Genomic DNA, 25,243 nt, shown 5'->3' on the forward strand with positions numbered 1-25,243 from the left:
TTATTTTCTTTCATATTGGCAAGAGTCCATGAGGCCCACCCTTTTTTATGGTGGTTATGATTTTTTTTGTATAAAGGACAATTATTTCGAAATTCCTGTGTTGATGTTTTTTACTCCTTTCTTTATCACCCCACTACTTGGATATTCGTTAAACTGAATTGTGGGTGTGGTGAGGGGTGTATTTATAGGCATTTTGAGGTTTGGGAAACTTTGCCCCTCCTGGTAGGATTGTATATCCCATGCGTCACTAGCTCATGGAATCTTGCCAATATGAAAGAAATGAATTTATCAAGTAAGTTCTTACATAAATTTTTATTTTTTTCCATTCTGGAGTCTGTATTGGCTCTTCCAAATCAGGAGTGTGGTGGGTAAAAAATAATTGCAGCAGACAAAATTTTAATCTTTTCTATTAACTTTCAGACTCTGCTAATATGTTATCTATTGGAAGACTGCAGAAAAATGTTGTATTTAAAAGGTGTTTACTGCAGTAATTTCAGTTAAAAGCCATAGTTCCTGAATATTTAAATACCCATTAACAATAGGTATTCATAGTTTGAACAGCAATATTAAAATATAATTACCAAGATTGCAAAATTCTTTTCTTTACTTGCTAAACACAAGATCACCATAACCTAGTTTATGATGCCAAACTCTACTACATTAAGGTATAGGTTTTCTGAATGTATATGACTTGTTCAATCTTACCAGGAGTTAACAATGTCCGTAAAGGAGAATCATTTTCAGATTCACATTTGCCCAATACTGCTGGACACCCCTGTCCTATACTTAATGTCATGTCCTATACTTAATGTCATTTACTTTAACTTGTTTAATTTTCTGATGAAGTTGATGTTATGCGAGGAAACATTTCCATACTTACTTTCACTTACTGCATTTGTTCTATTTCCCAAGATATTGCAACAGTCATCTTCAGGTTCTTGGCTTCATCCCTAAAAAGGAAAGGAAGAAAAAGCATGATGGACTTGATGAAGTGAAGGTTAGACATCAAATGGAGACTGTGGCCTTTAGTTTGACTATGCCCACCTTTGCCTTGAAGATGCCCAATGGACTGGATGGGCTGACCCTCTCTCCTCCAGGTGCCAGGCTTCCCCTTCACTACCTGGAGACCGACCTGGAAGACTCTCTTACTTTTGAGGAAGAGGAGGAAGAGCTAAGGAAAGGGGCATCTGTGAAGAAAAAATTACAGAACAAACTTGTCCAGAATCGGCATCGTTTGAAAGAGACCGAAATTTTAAAAGATCAGCAAGAGCACTTTAGCCCCCCTCCTGCACCTTCTCCATTGCATTCTCCGTTACGACAGGAGCAGCACACCTTGGTACAACCAGAACCAACATTACTGAAACCCTCTGGGCTACCACCAAGCCTGGTCTGCAAGTCGCCTCAACCTCAGAACACCAGCCTACCAGTACAGGGAGCATCACCTGTCATGCACACTCTCGCACAAGCGAGGCATTTGTCCAACAAGAGACCTCTTCCTGTTCCATCGCCCATCACAGACCCACCAAGGGCAGACAGGATCCAAGTGACAGCCACGGCCTTACCAGCATACTCCTCCTGTGTTAGCCGGCTGCAGAGACTGGTGAAACTGTGCACAAGGAAACAGCAGCTAGACTCTGATCTGTTTCCACATTTAGGTAGGAAGCAAATGTGCATGTTTTCAAAATGAAGTGCTATTGTGTGTTTTTTGTTGTTGTTGTTTTTAAACAATATCAGTTATTATTGCCTCACATTTTTATATTATTTAATTCAAAGCCCATAATTACACTTTGTTAAAGGTGATTTTATATCTAGCTCACAATTAGATTTTATTTTAACTGTGATTTGGAATTCGTAGACACACTGCGCCAGATTACAAGTGGATCGCTAATTAACACTCTTGCTCGAACGTTAACTGCGCTAGATGTTCAGCTCGACGGGTTGCGCTCGAATTATGAGTTGAAAGTAAACTGTTTTCGCTTCTGTGCTAACCCAATAAGTGCAAAAAAACAAACTTAGAATATTGCATGGGCGTTCACATATTCCCTTTTTATAAGTCAATGGAGCAAAAAAAGTGGAAACAAAACCTAATATTTCGCATTCCAATGTTCTTTGCATTAACATATTATTTTCTATTTACTCATAAATATAAATATATATATATATATAAAATGTTTTTTTGGTACTTTATATCTATATATAGATGATTACATATAGGTATAGCTATATATATATATATATATATATATATATATATATATATATATATTTAAAGCAAACAAAAGTGGAAACAAAAACCTAATATTTCACATTCCAATGTTCTTCGCATTAACAGAATATTTTCTATTTACTCATATATATATATATATATATATATATATATATATATAAAGTTTTTTTGGTACTTTATATCTATATATAGATGATTACATATAGGTATAGCTATATATAAATACATTAAAAATATATATATATAGATATACCAATATCTATTTATAAATACTTAGAACATATTCTGCTATGTGCAGGACATTGGAATGTGAAATATTTACAGTACATACACAATTAAACACTTTATAAAATATGTTTATTCCATAAATAGGCCTTTACATCTTTTAATCTACTTAAAGTGATAGTAATGTTGCGCCTCTCCGATCATTCACTCAGGTAGCTTATCCTTCAATCCGTTAAATCGCTAAGTTTTAACAATAAAAAAAAAGTAAACTTTTTTTTTTAATCGTTTTTATTTTATTATGCACTGCACCTTGCTCTGCCCTCCGTTCGATGCTGTTTCTGATGTAGAGAGCGGTCCCACCTGCTCTCTACATAAGCAACCAGACTTGTTCCCGATACCATAACATGTGCAGCGCATGCGCTCTAGATAGAGGAGGAGGTTAGGTTAAACTCGTGGTCGCTTAACGGCCAGGATTTCGACTGGATGCCAAAAAATACGTCACACAAAAAAAAAAAAAACGCTGAGCCAGGAGGAATGTGGGACGATAGAATGTAAGGTTTAATTTGCTAGTAACTTTATTAATATTTTTTAAATGAAAATGATGAATTAAACTCATAGGCCTAGATTTAGAGTTTGGCGGTAGCCGTCAAATCCAGCGTTAGAGGCTCCTAACGCTGGTTTTTACCGCCCGCTGGTATTTGGAGTCAGTCAGGAAAGGGTCTAACGCTCACTTTGCAGCCGCGACTTTTCCATACCGCAGATCCCCCTACGCCATTTGCGTATCCTATCTTTTCAATGGGTTCTTTCTAACGCCGGTATTTAGAGTCGTGGCTGAAGTGAGCGTTAGAAATCTAACGACAAAACTCCAGCCGCAGAAAAAAGTCAGTAGTTAAGAGCTTTCTGGGCTAACGCCGGTTTATAAAGCTCTTAACTACTGTGCTCTAAAGTACACTAACACCCATAAACTACCTATGTAGCCCTAAACCGAGGTCCCCCCACATCGCCGCCACTCTATTAAAATTTTTTAACCCCTAATCTGCCGCTCCGTACACCGCCGCCACCTACATTATACCTATATACCCCTAATCTGCTGCCCCTAACACAGCCGACCCCTATATTATATTTATTAACCCCTAATCTGCCGCCCCCAACGTATCCTCCACCTACCTACAATTATTAACCCCTAATCTGCCGACCGGACCACACCGCTACTATAATAAATGTATTAACCCCTAAAGCTAGGTCTAACCCTAACACTAACACCCCCCTAAGTTAAATATAATTTAAATCTAACTAAATAAATTAACTCTTATTAAATAAATTATACCTATTTAAAGCTAAATACTTACCTGTAAAATAAACCCTAATATAGCTACAATATAACTAATAATTACATTGTAGCTATTTTAGCATTTATATTTATTTTACAGGCAACTTTGTATTTATTTTAACCAGGTACAATAGCTATTAAATAGTTATTAACTATTTAATAGCTAAAATAGTTAAAATAATTACAAAATTACCTGTAAAATAAATCCTAACCTAAGTTACAATTAAACCTAACACTACACTATCAATAAATTAATTAAATACAATACCTACAAATAACTACAATTAAATAAACTAACTAAAGTACAAAAAATAAAAAAGAACTAAGTTACAAAAAATAAAAAAATATTTACAAACATTAGAAAAATATTACAACAGTTTTAAACTAATTACACCTACTCTAAGCCCCCTAATAAAATAACAAAGACCCCCAAAATAAAAAAATGCCCTACCCTATTCTAAATTTAAAAAGTTCAAAGCTCTTTTACCTTACCAGCCCTGAAAAGGGCCATTTGCGGGGCATGCCCCAAATAATTCAGCTCTTTTTCCTGTAAAAAAAAAAACATACAATACCACCCCCCCAACATTACAACCCACCACCCACATACCCCTAATCTAACCCAAATCCCCCCTTAAATAAACCTAACACTAAGCCCCTGAAGATCTTCCTACCTTATCTTCACCATGCCAGGTTCACCGATCCGTCCTCCGATGTCTTGATCCAAGCCTCCGAAGTCTTCATCCAAGCCCAAGCGGGGGCTGGCGATCCATAATCCGGCTGAAGTCTTCTATCAAGCGGCTGCTGAAGAGGTCCAGAAGAGGCTCCAAAGTCTTCATCCTATCCGGGAAGAAGAGGAGATCCGGACCGGCAACCATCTTGATCCAAGCGGCATCTTCTATCTTCATCCGATGACGAACGGCTCCATCTTGAAGACCTCCAGCGCGGATCCATCCTCTTCTTCCGACGTCCAACTGAAGAATGAAGGTTCCTTTAAGGGACGTCATCCAAGATGACGTCCCTCGAATTCCGATTGGCTGATAGGATTCTATCAGCCAATCGGAATTAAGGTAGGAAAATTGTGATTGGCTGATGGAATCAGCCAATCAGATTCAAGTTCAATCCGATTGGCTGATTGGATCAGCCAATCAGATTGAGCTTGCATTCTATTGGCTGTTCCGATCAGCCAATAGAATGCGAGCTCATTCTTCTGTTGGACGTCGGAAGAAGAGGATGGATCCGCGCTGGAGGTCTTCAAGATGGAGCCGTTCGTCATCGGATGAAGATAGAAGATGCCGCTTGGTTCAAGATGGTTGCTGGTCCGGATCTCCTCTTCTTCCCGGATAGGATGAAGACTTTGGAGCCTCTTCTGGACCTCTTCAGCCGCCGCTTGATAGAAGACTTCAGCCGGATTATGGATCGCCAGCCCCCGCTTGGATGAAGACTTCGGAGGCTTGGATCAAGACTTCGGAGGACGGATCGGTGAACCTGGCATGGTGAAGATAAGGTAGGAAGATCTTCAGGGGCTTAGTGTTAGGTTTATTTAAGGGGGTATGTGTATGTGGGTGGTGGGTTGTAATGTTGGGGGGGGTATTGTATGTTTTTTTTTTACAGGCAAAAGAGCTGAATTATTTGGGGCATGCCCCGCAAATGGCCCTTTTCAGGGCTGGTAAGGTAAAAGAGCTTTGAACTTTTTAAATTTAGAATAGGGTAGGGCATTTTTTTATTTTGGGGGTCTTTGTTATTTTATTAGGGGGCTTAGAGTAGGTGTAATTAGTTTAAAATTGTTGTAATATTTTTCTAATGTTTGTAAATATTTTTTTATTTTTTGTAACTTAGTTCTTTTTTATTTTTTGTACTTTAGTTAGTTTATTTAATTGTAGTTTTTTGTAGGTATTGTATTTAATTAATTTATTGATAGTGTAGTGTTAGGTTTAATTGTAACTTAGGTTAGGATTTATTTTACAGGTAATTTTGTAATTATTTTAACTATTTTAGCTATTAAATAGTTAATAACTATTTAATAGCTATTGTACCTGGTTAAAATAAATACAAAGTTGCCTGTAAAATAAATATAAATGCTAAAATAGCTACAATGTAATTATTAGTTATATTGTAGCTATATTAGGGTTTATTTTACAGGTAAGTATTTAGCTTTAAATAGGAATAATTTATTTAATAAGAGTTAATTAATTTCGTTAGATTTAAATTATATTTAATTTAGGGGGGTGTTAGTGTTAGGGTTAGACTTAGCTTTAGGGGTTAATCCATTTATTAGAGTAGCGGTGAGATCCGGTCGGCAGATTAGGGGTTAATTATTGTAGGTAGCTGGCGGCGACGTTGTGGGGGGCAGATTAGGGGTTAATAAATATAATATAGGGGTCGGCGGTGTTAGAGGCAGCAGATTAGGGGTACATAGGTATAATGTAGGTTGCGGCGGTGTACGGAGTAGCAGATTAGGGGTTAATAATAATATGCAGGGGTCAGCGATAGCGGGGGTGGCAGATTAGGGGTTAATAAGTGTAAGGTTAGGGGTGTTTAGACTCGGGGTACATGTTAGGGTGTTAGGTGCAGACTTAGGAAGTGTTTCCCCATAGGAAACAATGGGGCTGCGTTAGGAGCTGAACGCTACTTTTTTGCAGGTGTTAGGTTTTTTTTCAGCTGAGAGTTGCAGTTGCGGTAAATATGCTATACGCTCCTTTTTTGGAGCCTAACGCAGCCCTTCTGTGAACTCTAAATACCAGCGGTATTTAAAGGTGCGGGGAAAAAAAAGCATGCGTAGCTAACGCACCCCTTTGGCCGCAGAACTCTAAATCTAGCCGATAGTTATTTATAACGATGTTGCCAATACAGCTTTTAATAAGGAACAACTTTACCATCACTTTAACAACAAGGGGCTCCAATGCACTTATTAATACGTGTGTGTGTGTATCTATATATATATATATATATAGATATATATCTATATATATATCTGTAAAAAAATTATATATATTCACATATAAGTACACACACACTTTTATATTTTTATATATATATATATATATATATTTATATATATATATATATCTATATACACATATATATATATATATATATATATATATATATATATATATATATATATATATATATATCTACACACACACACACACACACCTTTAGACATGTATATGTATGTATCTCTGTTAAAGCCCTTTTGAAGCCTTTTTTTTCTAACACCTGATATTTTTGTATGCAATATTTTTTTGGAATAATTTTATAATTGATGGTGTTGTTATGAGTGTGTAAGTGTAATGTATTTTTGATGTGTTTGACACTTTTTTCCACCCCACCAAACAGCTAAGACGACACAGTAATCATTCTAGTGTAAATCGCGATTGCGCTCAAGCGTTGCTTTCAACGCGTAATACCAGATAAATCCCTTATCGCTTGGGCACAAACATTAGCACTCCACATGTAATCTGGCCCTATATATATAAATAAATAACAATAATAATAATGTAGGGCTAGAAGTGGCATGCTAAAGTTAGCGCAGGTCTATAGGGAAGATTAGACTGGCAATTGACACAGTGATTAGTGAAATCCAGGTCATTGTAGTTACCTTCACAGTTGGTTAAGTATGTGGTCCAGAAAAGGAAGGCTAAAAGAGATGGTTAGAGAGGGAAATTAGAGGCTGCAGGTGTGTTAAGATTATCAATGTGGAAATTGTAATCTGTTAAATTACTAGCACAGTTCTACTGTTAGATTACTGCTGCCTCTTGCGAAGACGCTAAAAGCAGCTACTCTTTAACACCATTATTTGGATTTTGTTTCTATATATGTTTCTGCTATTCTTTTTATGCTGTTGCATGCAGCAGTGTTAAGGGAACATTAACAGCATCTTGCTTTTCTGTAAAAATTGCAAGTTATAAACTAGAAACCTTAGTGCAAGGGGCATAGAATGAGAGCAACATAAAACCACACCGAATGCATTAGCTATACTCTTCCTTCTCTAGGCCATTATGGACCCATCTAAGGGGAGGGAAATTGTTGCAGATATAACAGCTGGGCCCACCCCCGTCAACATGATTTAGAGTCCTCCAGCATCCTTCAATACAAGCGTGTGTTATTACTGGCATCTAGTGGATAAAAAGCACACTGTTTGTGGATCATTTTCATCCTGTGTTAAATGCTGTTTGTAAAGTGATGCTGTTTTGCATTGCGAAATAAATTATTTATGCATGTTTATTTTTTTTTTAATAACCACATTTTAAAGAGAAAATTTTTAAGGAGCAGCTTGCTGTTATAAAGCATGACACAGCCTATTTATGGACAAATATCTTTATGATCAGTTATCTTTAAAAAAAAAAATCTATATTTGTTTTATGCAAAATCTGATAGTTTGCAGATAAGATAATACAGGGTTATTTTTACTTTATGTAACAAATATCTAGAATCTCATGTATAGATTTGTGTTTGTAAATTGTACATTTCTTTCATACAGGCGGTGAGAGCCCACAATCCATTACTTCTGGGAATTTGTCTTCCTGGCTACTAGGAGGAGGCAAAGATTTCCAAACCCTAAAACCTCTATAAAACCCCTCCCACCTTACTGATAACTAGTCTTGTCTTTGCCTCCGCAGGAGGAATTTGAAGAATGAAGGTGCTCCTGATGTTCCTCTGTGAGAGGGTTCCCAGATTGATTTGAGGCCCATTTCCCCTCTGAGTGCTGCTGTAAGATGGAGGAATGTATTTGGAGCATGTGGTAGTGGCACAATTACACCCTATGGGAGTTAGCCACAAGTCTTCTACAGGTGTCAAGGGCACCTGTCCTTAGCCTCCTGTTGGGTCATCAGTATACTCCTATTCCATATCCTCTGCTGTTATGTTTGAGCTCTGGTTTGGCTATCTACTAGATCCTAGTTAGATGTCCAGTAGTTGGGTGCAGATGGGTAAATACATTTTTATTTATTAATTTAGCCAGCTGGGCTAAATAGTTTGTACACTATTGTATTCTGTAGCCTGAGGAAAAGTATTTAATATGTATTTGTTTAATATGGCTCCATTTCTCTTGTAAGATGTATCGAGTCCACGGATTCATCCTTTACTTGTGGGATATTCTCCTTCCCAACAGGAAGTGGCAAAGAGAGCACACAGCAGAGCTGTCCATATAGCTCCCCCTCTAGCTCCACCCCCCAGTCATTCTCTTTGCCGGCTCTAAGCAATCGGAAGGGTAAAGTGAATGTGGTGTTAGAAATGTAGTTTTTATTTTCTACAAGCAAAAGTTTGTTATTTTAAATAGTGCCGGTGTGTACTATTTACTCTCTAGCAGAAAGGAGATGAAGATTTCTGCAGGGAGGAAGATGATTTTAGCATATTGTAACTAAAATCCACTGCTGTTCCCACAAAGGACTGAGGAGTACAAGAAAACTTCAGTTGGGGGGAACGGTTTCCAGGTTAGGCTGCAAAAAGGTATGTTCAGTCATTTCTTTCTAGACAAGACTGTGATAATGCTAAAAAGTACTAATAATATCCCCATGAGGGAAGGGTAAGCTGTATTCAGAAACTAAGTATGGAATTTTAAGCTTACATAACAGGGCTAGTTTATGCTGGTTGACTACTTTCATGGCAAACAGTGTTCTCTTGTTAAGTGTATCCAGTCCACGGATCATCCATTACTTGTGGGATATTCTCCTTCCCAACAGGAAGTTGCAAGAGGATCACCCACAGCAGAGCTGCTATATAGCTCCTCCCCTCACTGCCATATCCAGTCATTCTCTTGCAACTCTCAACTAAGATGGAGGTCGTAAGAGGACTGTGGTGTTTTATACTTAGTTTATTTCTTCAATCAAAAGTTTGTTATTTTTAAATGGTACCGGAGTGTACTGTTTATCTCAGGCAGTATTTAAGAATCTGCCTGCGTTTTCTATGATCTTAGCAGAAGTAACTAAGATCCTTTGCTGTTCTCACATATTCTGAGGAGTGAGGTAACTTCAGAGGGGGAATAACGTGCAGGTTTTCCTGCAATAAGGTATGTGCAATAAGGTATGTGCAGTTAAAATATTTTTCTAGGGATGGAATTTGCTAGAAAATGCTGCTGATACCGAAGTAATGTAAGTAAAGCCTTAAATGCAGTGATAGCGACTAGTATCAGGCTTATTAATAGAGATACATACTCTTATAAAAGTGTATTTTATAACGTTTGCTGGCATGTTTAATCGTTTTTTACATATGTTTGGTGATAAAACTTATTGGGGCCTAGTTTTTTCCACATGGCTGGCTTGAATTTTGCCTAGAAACAGTTCCCTGAGGCTTCCTACTGTTGTAATATGAGTGGGAGGGGCCTATTTTGGCGTTTTTTTGCACAGCAAAAATTACAGACACAGACATCCATCTTCTTCCTGCATGATCCAGGACTTCTCTGGAGGGCTCAAAAGGCTTCAAAAGTCGTATTGAGGGAGGTAAAAAGCCACAGTAGAGCTGTGGCAGTTGTTGTGACTGTTTAAAAAACGTTTTTGTCATTTGTTATTCCGTTTTTGGTATTAAGGGGTTAATCATCCATTTGCAAGTGGGTGCAATGCTCTGCTAACTTATTACATACACTGTAAAAATTTCGTTAGTGTAACTGCATTTTTTCACTGTTATTTCAAAATTTGGGAAAATGTGTGTTTCTTAAAGGCGCAGTAAAGTTTTTTATATTGGTTGTAAACTTGTTTTAAAGTGTTTTCCAAGCTTGCTAGTCTCATTGCTAGTCTGTTTAAACATGTCTGACACAGAGGAACCTACTTGTTCATTATGTTTGAAAGCCATGGTGGAGCCCCATAGGAGAATGTGTACTAAATGTATTGATTTCACCTTAAACAGTAAAGATCAGTCTTTAGCTATAAAAGAATTATCACCAGAGGGTTCTGTCGAGGGGGGAAGTTATGCCGACTAACTCTCCCCACGTGTCAGACCCTTCGCCTCCCGCTCAGGGGACGCACGCTAATATGGCGCCAATTACATCAGGGACGCCCATAGCGATTACCTTGCAGGACATGGCTGCAATCATGAATAATACCCTGTCAGAGGTATTATCTAGATTGCCTGAATTAAGAGGCAAGCGCGATAGCTCTGGGGTTAGGAGAGATACAGAGCGCGCAAATGCTGTTAGAGCCATGTCTGATACTGCGTCACAGTATGCAGAACATGAGGACGGAGAGCTTCAGTCTGTGGGTGACATCTCTGACTCGGGGAAACCTGATTCAGAGATTTCTCATTTTAAATTTAAGCTTGAGAACCTCCGTGTATTGCTTGGGGAGGTATTAGCTGCTCTGAATGACTGTAACACAGTTGCAATTCCAGAGAAATTGTGTAGGCTGGATAGATACTATGCGGTGCCGGTGTGTACTGACGTTTTTCCTATACCTAAAAGGCTTACAGAAATTATTAGCAAGGAGTGGGATAGACCCTGTGTGCCCTTTTCCCCACCTCCTATATTTAGAAAAATGTTTCCAATAGACGCCACTACACAGGACTTATGGCAGACGGTCCCTAAGGTGGAGGGAGCAGTTTCTACTTTAGCAAAGCGTACCACTATCCCGGTTGAGGACAGTTGTCGCTATGGCTTAAATCCTGGTCAGCTGACGTGACTTCAAAGTCTAAATTACTCAACATTCCTTTCAAGGGGCAGACCTCATTCGGGCCTGGCTTGAAGGAATTTATTGCTGACATTACTGGAGGCAAGAGTCATAACCCTTCCACAGGACAGGGCCAAATCAAAGGCCAAACAGTCTAATTTTCGTGCCTTTCGAAATTTCAAGGCAGGAGCAGCATCAACTTCCTCCGCTTCAAAACAAGAGGGAACTGTTGCTCATTCCAGACAGGCCTGGAAACCTAACCAGTCCTGGAACAAGGGCAAGCAGGCCAGGAAGCCTGCTGCTGCCCCCAAGACAGCATGAAGGAACGGCCCCCTATCCGGAAACGGATCTAGTGGGGGGCAGACTTTCTCTCTTCGCCCAGGCGTGGGCAAGAGATGTTCAGGATCCCTGGGCGTTGGAGATCATATCTCAGGGATATCTTCTGGACTTCAAAGCTTCTCCTCCACAAGGGAGATTTCATCTTTCAAGGTTATCATCAAACCAGATAAAGAAAGAGGCATTCCTAAGCTGTGTGCAAGGACAGGGATTTTATTCAAATCTGTTTGTGGTTCCCAAGAAAGAGGGAACCTTCCGACCAATCTTGGATCTAAAGATCTTAAACAAATTCCTCAGAGTTCCATCATTCAAAATGGAAACTATTCGGACCATCCTACCCATGATCCAAGAGGGTCAGTACATGACCACAGTGGACTTAAAGGATGCCCACCTTCACATACCGATTCACAAAGATCATCATCGGTTCCTAAGGTTTGCCTTTCTAGACAGGCATTACCAATTTGTAGCTCTTCCCTTCGGGTTGGCCACCGCCCCGAGAATTTTTACAAAGGTTCTGGGCTCACTTCTGGCGGTTCTAAGACCGCGAGGCATATCAGTGGCTCCGTATCTAGACGACATCCTGATACAGGCGTCAAGCTTTCAAATTGCCAAGTCTCATACAGAGATAGTTCTGGCATTTCTGAGGTCGCATGGGTGGAAAGTGAACGTGCCTGCATCTCAGACCGCTGCAATTATGCATGCTAAGTCAGTGGAATGGGGATTACTCAGATTTGTCCCCTCTACTAAATCCGGATCAAGAGACCAGAGATTCTCTTCTCTGGTGGCTTTCTTGGGTCCATCTTTCCAAGGGTATGATCTTTCGCAGGCCAGATTGGACGATTGTAACAACAGATGCCAGCCTTCTAGGTTGGGGCGCAGTCTGGAACTCCCTGAAGGCTCAGGGATCGTGGACTCAGGAGGAGAAACTCCTCCCAATAAATATTCTGGAGTTAAGAGCAATATTCAAGTCTCTTCTAGCTTGGCCTCAGTTAGCAACACTGAGGTTCATCAGATTTCAGTCGGACAACATCACGACTGTGGCTTACATCAACCATCAAGGGGGAACCAGGAGTTCCTTAGCGATGTTAGACGTCTCAAAGATAATTCGCTGGGCAGAGTCTCACTCTTGCCACCTGTCAACGACCCACATCCCAGGCGTAGAGAACTGGGAGACGGATTTTCTAAGTTGTCAGACTTTTCATCCGGGGGAGTGGGAACTCCATCCGGAGGTATTTGCTCAACTGGTCCATCGTTGAGGCAAACCAGAACTGGATCTCATGGCGTCTCGCCAGAACGCCAAGCTTCCTTGTTACAGATCCAGGTCCAGGGACCCGGGAGCAACATTGATAGATGCTCTAGCAGCTCCTTGGTTCTTCAACCTGGCCTATGTGTTTCCACCGTTTCCTCTGCTCCCTCGACTGATTGCCAAAATCAAACAGGAGAGAGCATCGGTGATTCTGATAGCGCCTGCGTGGCCACGCAGGACCTGGTATGCAGACCTAGTGGACATGTCATCTCTTCCACCATGGACTCTGCCTCTGAGGCAGGACCTTCTAATACAAGGTCCTTTCAATCATCCAAATCTAATTTCTCTGAGACTGACTGCATGGAGATTGAACGCTTGATTCTATCAAGGCGTGGCTTCTCCGAGTCAGTCATTGATACCTTAATACAGGCTCGGAAGCCTGTCACCAGGAAAATCTACCATAAGATATGGCGTAAATATCTTTATTGGTGTGAATCCAAGAGTTACTCATGGAGTAAGGTTAGGATTCCTAGGATATTGTCCTTTCTCCAAGAGGGTTTGGACAAAGGCTTATCAGCTAGTTCTTTAAAAGGACAGATCTCTGCTCTATCTATTCTTTTGCACAAGGGTCTGGCAGAAGTTCCAGACGTCCAGGCATTTTGTCAGGCTTTGGTTAGGATTAAGCCTGTGTTTAAAACTGTTGCTCCCCCGTGGAGCTTAAACTTGGTTCTTAAAGTTCTTCAGGGAGTTCCGTTTGAACCCCTTCATTCCATTGATATTAAACTTTTATCTTGGAAAGTTCTGTTTTTGATGGCTATTTCCTCGGCTCGAAGAGTCTCTGAGTTATCTGCCTTACATTGTGATTCTCCTTATCTGATTTTTCATTCAGACAAGGTAGTTCTGCGTACCAAACCTGGGATTTTACCTAAGGTGGTTTCTAACAGGAATAACAATCAAGAGATTGTTGTTCCATCATTGTGTCCTAATCCTTCTTCAAAGAAGGAACGTCTTTTGCATAATCTGGACGTAGTCCGTGCCTTGAAGTTTTACTTACAGGCTACTAAAGATTTTCGTCAAACATCTGCCCTGTTTGTCGTTTACTCTGGACAGAGGAGAGGTCAAAAAGCTTCAGCAACCTCTCTCTCCTTTTGGCTTCGGAGCATAATACGCTTAGCCTATGAGACTGCTGGACAGCAGCCCCCTGAAAGGATTACAGCTCATTCTACTAGAGCTGTGGCTTCCACCTGGGCCTTTAAAAATGAGGCCTCTGTTGAACAGATTTGCAAGGCTGCGACTTGGTCTTCGCTTCACACCTTTTCAAAATTTTACAAATTTGACACTTTTGCTTCTTCGGAGGCTGTTTTTGGGAGAAAGGTTCTACAGGCAGTGGTTCCTTCCGTTTAAGTTCCTGCCTTGTCCCTCCCATCATCCGTGTACTTTAGCTTTGGTATTGTTATCCCACAAGTAATGGATGATCCGTGGACTGGATACACTTAACAAGAGAAAACATAATTTATGCTTTCCTGATAAATTTATTTCTCTTGTAGTGTATCCAGTACACGGCCCGCCCTGTCCTTTTAAGGCAGGTCTAAATTTTAATTAAACTACAGTCACCACTGCGCCCTATGGTTTCTCCTTTCTCGTCTTGTTTCGGTCGAATGACTGGATATGGCAGTGAGGGGAGGAGCTATATAGCAGCTCTGCTGTGGGTGATCCTCTTGCAACTTCCTGTTGGGAAGGAGAATATCCCACAAGTAATGGATGATCCGTGGACTGGATACACTACAAGAGAAATAAGTTTATCAGGTAAGCATAAATTATGTTTTTATTGAAAATTTCGTTTGTTTGAGACTCTTTGAGGGTTACTTTGGGTTTCTTTCAGGGGTTGTTACCCACATGGCTATTATTCAAACAGTTGGCATTGTTTCTTTAGGCCTCACAAGCACCGTAGTGAGGCAGGAGGAGCCTAATTTCGCTCCTCAGATGTGCAGTTATATTTGACTAGAAGTTCAGGCTGCTTCACATGGAGGATCCGGCTGCAGTTTGAGGGCCTATAAGAAGTTTTTCCCCCACAAATCTGGTTCCTAAGGGCAGGTAGGGTCACAGCAGAGCTGTGGCAGGGTGCTGAACGTTTTTAACCGTTTTTTTGGCTTACTGTCAATCCGGTTTTGGCATTAAGGGGTTAATCGTTTTTATTGCTAGTGGTGCAATCTTACTAATGCTTTAGGTACATACTGTAAAAATTTCGAAAAGGTTGCTGCATTTTTTCACTGTTTTTATCTCTTAAAGGCACAGTAAAGTTTTTTTCAAAGTGCGTTTTTACTTGATTAAAGTGATTTCCAAGCCTGTTTGTTTTAATACTAGTCTGTTAAACATGTCTGACACCAAGGAAAATCCTTGTTCAATGTGTTTAGAAGCCCCCCTCAGAATGTGTCCCACTTGTACTGATATGTCTATACACTTTAAAGAACATATTGTTGAACTTAAAAATGTGGCCCAAGATGATTCTCAGACAGAAGGTAACAAGGTCAACCCGTCAACCTCTCCCCAAGGGTCACAACCAGTTACGCCTGCTCAAGCGACGCCTAGCACCTCTTGTGCGTCTAACTCTTTTACCTTGCAAGACTTGGCGGCAATTATGAATAATACTCTCTCAGTGGTTTTATCTAAACTGCCCGCGCTACCTGCAAAGCGTGATAGCTCTGTTTTAAGAACAGATTCTGAGCATTCTGACGCTTTAGTAGCCGTATCAGATATACCCTCACAACGCTCTGAAGTGGGGGCGAGGGATGTGCTGTCTGAGGGAGAAATTTCCGATTCAGGAAAGGTTTCTCCTCAGACAGATTCAGATACGTTGGCTTTTAAATTTAAACTAGAACACATCCGCTTATTGCACAGGGAGGTATTAGTTACTCTGGATGACTGCGACCCTATGGTGGTTCCAGAGAAATTGTGTAAGATGGACAAGTATCTAGAAGTTCCTGTTTACACTGATGTGTTCCCGGTCCCTAAGAGGATTGCGGATATCGTTACTAGGGAGTGGGATAGACCAGGTATTCCCTTTGTTCCCCCTCCTGTTTTTAAGAAAATGTTCCCCATATCTGACCCCATGCGGGACTCGGGACAGACGGTCCCTAAGGTGGAGGGGGCTATTTCTTCACTTGCTAAACGCACAACCATACCAATTGAAGACAGTTGTGCTTTTAAAGACCCTATGGATAAAAATTAGAGGGTTTACTTAAGAAAATTTTTGTTCAACAAGGTTTTCTTCTCCAACCTATTGCGTGCATTGTTCCTGTAACTACTGCAGCTGCTTTCTGGTTCAAGGCGCTGGAAGATGCGCTCCAGACGGAGACCTCATATGAGGACATTATGGACAGAATTAAGGCTCTTAAGCTGGCTAATTCTTTTATCACAGATGCCGCTTTCCAACTAGCTAAGTTAGCTGCAAAGAATTCAGGTTTCGCCATTTTAGCGCACAGGGCGCTATGGCTAAAGTCCTGGTCGGCCGATGTGTCGTCAAAATCCAAACTCTTGAACATCCCTTTCAAAGGAAAGACCCTCTTCGGGCCTGAATTGAAAGAGATTATTTCAGAAATCACTGGGGGAAAAGGCAATGCTCTCCCTCAGGACAAGTCCTTTAAGATAAAGAACAAACAAAATAATTTTCGTTCCTTTCGGAATTTCAGGAGCGGTCTCTCTTCATCCTCCCCTGTTACAAAGCAAGAGGGTAACGCTTCGCAACCCAGGTTAGCCTGGAAACCTTACCAGGGCTGGAACAAGGGTAAACAGGCCAAGAAGCCTGCAGCTGCTTCCAAGACAGCATGATGGGGTAGCCCCAGATCCGGGACCGGATGTAGTAGGGGGCAGACACTCTCTCTTTGCTCAGGCTTGGGCAAGAGACGTACACGATCCCTGGGCCTTAGAGATTGTATCCCAGGGATATCTTCTAGAATTCAAGGACTCCTCTCCAAGGGGAAGGTTCCACATTTCTTGTCTGTCTACAGACCAGACAAAGAAAGAGGCATTCTTACGCTGTCTAGAAGACCTACATACAATGGGTGTGATCCACCCAGTTCCAATTGCGGGACAAGGGCTGGGTTTTTACTCAAACCTGTTTGTGGTTCCCAAGAAAGAAGGAATTTTCAGACCAATCCTGGATCTCAAAATTCTAAACAAATTTCTCAGAGTCCCATCATTCAAGATGGAGACCATTCGGACAATCTTGCCAATGATCCAGGAGGGTCAATATATGACTACCGTGGATCTAAAGGATGCGTATCTGCACATTCCTATCCACAAAGATTATCACCAGTTTCTCAGGTTCGCCTTTCTGGACAAGCATTACCAATTTGTGGCTCTTCCTTTCGGGTTGGCCACTGCTCCCAGAATTATCACAAAGGTGCTAGGGTCCCTCCTGGCGGTTCTAAAACCGCGGGGCATAGCAGTGGCGCCTTATCTAGACGACATCTTTATTCAAGCGTCGACTTTCCAAAGAGCCAAGTCTCACACGGAAATTGTATTGGCCTTTCTGAGGTCTCACGGGTGGAAGGTGAACATCAAAAAGAGTTCTCTCTCCCCCCTCACAAGAGTTTCCTTCCTAGGAACTCTAATAGACTCGGTAGAAATGAAAATATTTCTGACAGAGGTCAGAAAGTTAAAACTCTTAACCACTTGCCGAGCCCTTCATGCCATTCCTCGGCCATCTGTAGCTCAGTGCATGGAGACAATAGGTCTAATGGTAGCGGCAATGGACATAGTCCCTTTTGCACGGATACACCTCAGACCACTGCAACTATGCATGCTCAAACAGTGGAATGGGGATTATGCAGATTTGTCTCCTCAAATACAGCTGGACCAGGGGACCAGAGATTCTCTTCTCTGGTGGTGGTCTCAGGATCACCTGTCTCAGGGAATGTGTTTCCGCAGACCAGAGTGTATCATCGTAACGACCAACGCCAGTCTGTTGGGCTGGGGTGCAGTCTGGGACTCCCTGAAAGCTCAGGGCTTATGGTCTCGGGAAGAAGCACTTCTACCGATAAACATTCTGGAACTGAGGGCGATATTCAACGCGCTCCAGGCATGGCCTCAGCTAGCTGCGGCCAAATTCATCAAATTTCAGTCGGACAACATCACGACTGTAGCTTACGTCAATCATCAAGGGGGAACAAGGAGTTCCCGAGCAATGATGGAAGTAACAAAAATAATCAGGTGGGCGGAGGATCACTCTTGCCATCTCTCAGCAATTCACATCCCAGGAGTAGACAACTGGGAGGCGGATTTTCTAAGTCGTCAGACTTTTCACCCGGGGAAGTGGAAACTTCACCCGGGGAAGTGGAAACTCCACCCGGAGGTATTTGCCCAGCTGACTCAGCTATGGGGCACTCCAGAATTGGATCTGATGGCGTCCCGTCAGAACACCAAGCTTCCTCTTTACGGGTCCAGATCCCGGGATCCCCAGGCGGTGCTGATAGATGCTCTAGCAGCGCCTTGGTCCTTCAATCTGGCCTATGTTTTTCCACCGTTTCCTCTCCTCCCTTGTCTGGTTGCCAGAATCAAGCAGGAGAGGGCTTCAGTGATTCTAATAGCGCCTGCGTGGCCACGCAGGACCTGGTATGCAGACCTAGTGGACATGTCATCTGTTCCACCATGGACACTACCAATGAGGCAGGACCTTCTAATACAAGGTCCTTTCAAACATCCAAATCTAATTTCTCTGCGTCTGACTGCTTGGAGATTGAACGCCTAATTCTATCAAAGCATGGTTTCTCTGAGTCGGTTATTGATACTCTGATTCAGGCTAGAAAGCTTGTCACCAGGAAAATCTACCTTAAGATTTGGCGCAAATATCTTTTTTGGTGCAAATCCAAGGGTTACTCATGGAGTAAGATTAGGATTCCCAGGATATTGTCCTTTTCTCCAAGAAGGATTGGAGAAAGGATTATCAGCTAGTTCCTTAAAAGGACAGATATCTGCTTTGTCTATTCTTTTACACAAACGTCTGGCAGAGGTACCAGACGTTCAAGCGTTTAGTCAGGCTTTAGTCAGAATCAAGCCTGTTTATAGACCTGTGGCTCCGCCATGGAGTCTGAATCTAGTTCTTTCAGTTCTGCAAGGGGTTCCGTTTTAACCTTTACATTCCATAGATATTAAGCTTTTATCTTGGAAAGTTTTGTTTTTGGTAGCTTTCTCTTCTGCTCGAAGAGTTTCAGAGTTATTTGCTTTACAGTGTGATTCACCTTACCTGGTTTTCCATGCAGATAAGGTAGTTTTGCGTATCAAACCCGGTTCTCTTCCTAAGGTTGTGTCTAATAAGAATATTAACCAGGAAATTGTTGTTCCTTCTCTGTGTCCTAATCCTTCTTCGAAGAAGGAACGCCTGTTACACAATCTTGATGTGGTTCGTGCTTTAAAGTTCTATTTACAAGCAACTAAGGATTTCAGACAAACAACTTCATTGTTTATCTATTCTGGTAAGAGGAGAGGTCAGAAGGCGACTGCTACCTCTCTTTCCTTTTGGCTGAAAAGCATCATCCATTTGGCCTATGAGACTGCTGGCCAGCAGCCTCCCGAAACAATTACTGCTCATTCTACCAGAGCAGTGGCTTCCACATGGGCTTTTAAAAATGAGGCTTCTGTTGAACAGATTTGTAAGGCAGCGACTTGGTCTTCGCTGCATACTTTTTCCAAATTTTACAAATTCGATACTTTTGCTTCTTTGGAGGCTATTTTTGGGAGAAAGGTTTTACAAGCAGTGGTGCCTTCCGTTTAAGGTACCTGTCTTATTCCCTCCCTTCATCCGTGTCCTAAAGCTTTGGTATTGGTATCCCATAAGTAAAGGATGAATCCGTGGACTCGATACATCTTACAAGAGAAAACAGAATTGATGCTTACCTGATAAATTACTTTCTCTTGTGATGTATCGAGTCCACGGCCCGCCCTGGCTATTAAGTCAGGTAGTTTGTTTTTTTTGTTTAAACTACAGTCACCACTGCACCCTATGGTTTCTCCTTTTTCTTCCTAAACTTCGGTCGAATGACTGGGGGGTGGAGCTAGAGGGGGAGCTATATGGACAGCTCTGCTGTGTGCTCTCTTTGCCACTTCCTGTTGGGAAGGAGAATATCCCACAAGTAAAGGACGAATGTACGCGTTATTTGTGTTTGCCGGGTTTGTGCATGCCTGCTGTCAAGTTATTGCATGTCAGGCAATCGGGATAGTGCACGTTTTTTTTTTTTCCTTTCTGTTTTTGAGCGCACTATTTGGACGTTGTCTTTTTTTACGCGCTCTGTTTTTCCACCCAATAGTATTTGTGATGTCAGGTTTGCGATTTTAGAGCCTTTTGTTTCTGTCCCTAAAACTGCTTTAGGAGCTAGTCTCTCTGTACACTTTTATATTGATTGTTGTGTGTGTGTATTGCACGTAATTGGCCTTGTTAAAATGTTATTATGCATTTTGATCAATCTAATGCTGTTGTTGCTTCTAAAGGTATCTGCTCTCCTTCTGTACCATACAGGGGATTTCATAGGCATTTCATAGGCTCTAATGTGTCTGATATGCTGACAGCTATGCCTCCTTTATGTAAGGTCAGTTTCTATTTTCTCTTGTTAAGTGTATTCAGTCCACGGGTCATCCATTACTTATGGGATTATATCTCCTTCCCAACAGGAAGTTGCAAGAGGATCACCCAAGCAGAGCTGCTATATAGCTCCTCCCCTCACATGTCATATCCAGTCATTCTCTTGCAACTCAACTAGATAGGTCGTTGTGAGAGGTCTGTGGTGTTTTTATACTTAGTTTATTTCTTCAATAAAAAGTTTGTTATTTTAAATGGCACCGGAGTGTGCTGTTTGTTCTCAGGCAGTATTTAGAAGAAGAATCTGCCTGCGTTTTCTATGATCTTAGCAGAAGTAACTAAGATCCACTGGCTGTTCTCGCACATTCTGAGGAGTGGGGTAACTTTCAGAAAGGGAATAGCATGCGGGGAATCCTGCAAACGAGGTATGTGCAGTAAATTATTTTTCTAAGGAATGGAATTGACTAAGAAAATACTGCTGATACCGATGTAATGTAAGTACAGCCTTAAATGCAGCGGCGACTGGTATCAGGCTGATGAATGTATGTACAATAAGTAATTTTCTAAGGAATGGAATTTGACTAAGAAAATACTGTTAATACCGAAGTATTGTATAAGCCTTAACTGCAGTAGAAGCGACTAGTAGCAGGCTTATTAATAACACTATCTAACTTTTAAAGTGTATGTTTAAAACGTTTACTGGCATGTTATTCGTTTTTTGTGAGGTACTTTGGTGATAAATCTTTTGGGGCATGAAATTTTCCACATGGCTGTTGTTTATTTCTATATAGAAACGATTAACTGAGGTTTCCCACTGTTGTAATAGGAGTGGGAGGAGCCTATTTTAGCGCTTTTTTGCACAGTAAAAATTCAGTTTCAGTCTTCCTGCTTCTTCCTCCTTGATCCAGGACGTCTCTAGAGAGCTCAGGGGTCTTCAAAAGTCATTTTGAGGGAGGTAATCAGTCACAGCAGACCTGTGACAGTGTGTTTGACTGTGATAAAAAACGTTAATTGTTAAATTGATTATCCGTTTTTGGGTATTAAGGGGTTAATCATCCATTTGCTAGTGGGTGCAATACTTTTCTAACTTAATACATTTTCTGTGAAGATTTGGTTGCTATAACTGATTTGGTTCTTTGTTATTTCAACTGTGACGTTTTTTTGTGCTTCTTAAAGGCGCAGTAGCGTTTTTTTATATTGCTTGTAAATTTACTTGAAAGGTTTTTCCAAGCTTGCTAGTTTCATTGCGAGTCTGTTTAAACATGTCTGACACAGATGAATCTGCTTGTTCACTATGTTTGAAGGCCAATGTGGAGCCCCACAGAAATATGTGTACTAAATGTATTGATGTCACTTTGAATAAAAGTCAATCTATATCTGTAAAGAAATTATCACCAGACAACGAGGGGGAAGTTATGCCGACTAACTCTCCTCACGTGTCAGTACCTTCGCCTCCCGCTCAGGGGGCGCGTGATATTGTGGCGCCAAGTGCATCAGAGAGGCCCATACAAATCACTTTGCAAGACATGGCTGCTGTTATGACAGAGGTATTATCTAAATTGCCTGAATTAAGAGGCAAGCGCGATAGCTCTGGGTTAAGGACAGAGCGCGCTGATGATGTGAGAGCCATGTCTGATACTGCGTCACAATTTGCAGAACATGAGGACGGAGAGCTTCATTCTGTGGGTGACGGATCTGATCCAGGGAGACCGGATTCATAGATTTCTAATTTTAAATTTAAGCTTGAGAACCTCCGCGTATTGCTAGGGGAGGTATTAGCGGCTCTGAATGATTGTAACACGGTTGCAATTCCAGAGAAAGTATGTAGGTTGGATAGATACTTTGCGGTACCGGTGTGTACTGACGTTTTTCCTATACCTAAAAGGCTTACAGAAATTATTAGCAAGGAGTGGGATAGACCCGGTGTGCCCTTTTCCCCACCTCCGATGTTTAGAAAAATGTTCCCGATAGACGCCACCACACGAGACTTATGGCAGACGGTCCCTAAGGTGGAGGGAGCAGTTTCTACTTTAGCTAAGCATACCACTATCCCGGTGGAGGATAGTTGTGCTTTTTCGGATCCAATGGATAAAAAATTAGGTTACCTTAAGAAAATGTTTGTTCAACAAGGTTTTATCTTACAGCCCCTTGCATGCATTGCGCCTGTCACTGCGGCTGCGGCATTCTGGTTTGAGTCTCTGGAAGAGGCCATTCGCACAGCTCCATTGGATGAGATTATGGCCAAGCTTAAAGCACTTAAGCTAGCTAATGCATTTGTTTCTGATGCCGTTGTACATTTAACCAAACTAACGGCTAAGAACTCCGGATTCGTCATCCAGGCGCGCAGAGCGCTATGGCTTAAATCCTGGTCAGCTGACGTGACTTCTAAGTCTAAATTGCTTAATATTCCTTTCAAAGGGCAGACCTTATTCGGGCCCGGCTTGAAAGAAATTATTGCTGACATTACTGGGGGTAAGGGTCATACTCTTCCTCAGGACAGGGCCAAGTCAAAGGCCAAACAGTCTAATTTTCGTGCCTTTCGTAATTTCAAGGCAGGAGCAGCATCAACTTCCTCCGCTCCAAAACAGGAAGGACCTGTTGCTCGTTACAGACAGGGCTGGAAAACTAACCAGTCCTGGAACAAGGGCAAGCAGGCCAGAAAGCCTTCTTCTGCCCCTAAGACAGCATGAATTGAGGGCCCCCTATCCGGAAACGGATCTAGTGGGGGGCAGACTATATCTCTTCGCCCAGGCTTGGGCAAGAGATGTCCAGGATCCCTGGGCGTTGGAGATCATATCTCAGGGATATCTTCTGGACTTCAAAGCATCTCCTTCACAAGTCAGATTTCATCTTTCAAGGTTATCAGCAAACCAAATAAAGAAAGAGGCATTTCTACGCTGTGTGCAAGACCTCTTAGTATTGGGGGTGATCCACCCAGTTCCGCGGACGGAACAAGGGCAAGGGTTTTACTCGAATCTGTTTGTGGTTCCCAAGAAAGAGGGAACCTTCAGACTAATCTTGGACCTAAAAATCTTAAACAAATTCCTAAGAGTTCCATCATTCAAAATGGAAACTATTCGAACCATCCTACCCATGATCCAAGAGGGTCAATACATGACCACGGTAGACTTAAAGGATGCCTACCTTCATATACCGATTCACAAAGATCATTATCGGTACCTAAGATTTGCCTTTCTAGACAGGCATTACCAGTTTGTAGCTCTTCCCTTCGGGTTGGCTACGGCCCCGAGAATCTTTACAAAGGTTCTGGGCTCACTTCTGGCGGTTCTAAGACCGCGAGGCATAGCAGTGGCTCCGTATCTAGACGACATCCTGATACAGGCGTCAAGCTTTCAAATGGCCAAGTCTCATACAGAGATAGTTCTGGCATTTCTGAGGTCGCATGGGTGGAAGGTGAACGTGGAAAAGAGTTCTCTATCACCACTCACAAGAGTCTCCTTCCTAGGGACTCTTATAGATTCTGTAGAGATGAAAATTTACCTGACGGAGTCCAGGTTATCAAAACTTCTAAATGCTTGCAGTGTCCTTCATTCCATTCCACGCCCTTCAGTGGCTCAGTGCATGGAAGTAATCGGCTTAATGGTAGCGGCAATGGACATAGTGCCATTTGCGCGCCTGCATCTCAGACCGCTGCAATTATGCATGCTAAGTCAGTGGAATGGGGATTACTCAGATTTGTCCCCTCTACTAAATCTGGATCAAGAAACCAGAGATTCTCTTCTCTGGTGGCTTTCTCGTGTCCATCTGTCCAAGGGTATGACCTTTCGCAGGCCAGATTGGACGATTGTAACAACAGATGCCAGCCTTCTAGGTTGGGGCGCAGTCTGGAACTCCCTGAAGGCTCAGGGATCGTGGACTTAGGAGGAGAGACTCCTCCCAATAAATATTCTAGAGTTAAGAGCAATATTCAAGGCTCTTCTAGCTTGGCCTCAGTTAGCAACACTGAGGTTCATCAGATTTCAGTCGGACAACATCACGACTGTGGCTTACATCAACCATCAAGGGGGAACCAGGAGTTCCCTAGCGATGTTAGAAGTCTCAAAGATAATTCGCTGGGCAGAGTCTCACTCTTGCCACCTGTCAGCGATCCACATCCCAGGCGTAGAGAACTGGGAGGCGGATTTTCTAAGTCGTCAGACTTCTCATCCGGGGGAGTGGGAACTCCATCCGGAGGTGTTTACTCAACTGGTCCATCGTTGGGGCAAACCAGAACTGGATCTCATGGCGTCTCGCCAGAACGACAAGCTTCCTTGTTACGGATCCAGGTCCAGAGACCCGGGAGCGGTGCTGATAGATGCTCTGACAGCCCCTTGGGTCTTCAACATGGCTTATGTGTTTCCACCATTCCCGATGCTTCCTCGACTGATTTCCAGGATCAAACAGGAAAGAGCATCGGTGATTCTGATAGCGCCTGCGTGGCCACGCAGGACCTGGTATGCAGACCTAGTGGACATGTCGTCCTGTCCACCATGGTCTCTGCCTCTGAGGCAGGACCTTCTAATTCAGGGTCCTTTCAATCATCCAAATCTAATTTCTCTGAGACTGACTGCATGGAGATTGAACGCTTGATTCTATCAAAGCGTGGCTTCTCGGAGTCAGTTATTGATACCTTAATACAGGCTCGGAAACCTGTTACCAGAAAAATTTACCATAAGATATGGCGTAAATATTTATACTGGTGCGAATC

General features: G+C 42.0%; 1 protein-coding gene across 1 annotated transcript in view; it reads left to right on the forward strand.

Moving 5' to 3' along the window:
- Positions 1–25,243, forward strand: part of INO80D (INO80 complex subunit D) — a 395,094-nt gene that overhangs the window by 169,196 nt on the left and 200,655 nt on the right. The window contains exon 4 of the mRNA XM_053698654.1: positions 913–1,655. Within this exon, the coding sequence (XP_053554629.1) occupies positions 913–1,655 (743 nt within the window). The remainder of the gene's footprint in view (positions 1–912; positions 1,656–25,243) is intronic.

The sequence above is a fragment of the Bombina bombina genome, chromosome 1 (assembly GCF_027579735.1).
Source record: "Bombina bombina isolate aBomBom1 chromosome 1, aBomBom1.pri, whole genome shotgun sequence".
Lineage (NCBI taxonomy): Eukaryota > Metazoa > Chordata > Amphibia > Anura > Bombinatoridae > Bombina > Bombina bombina.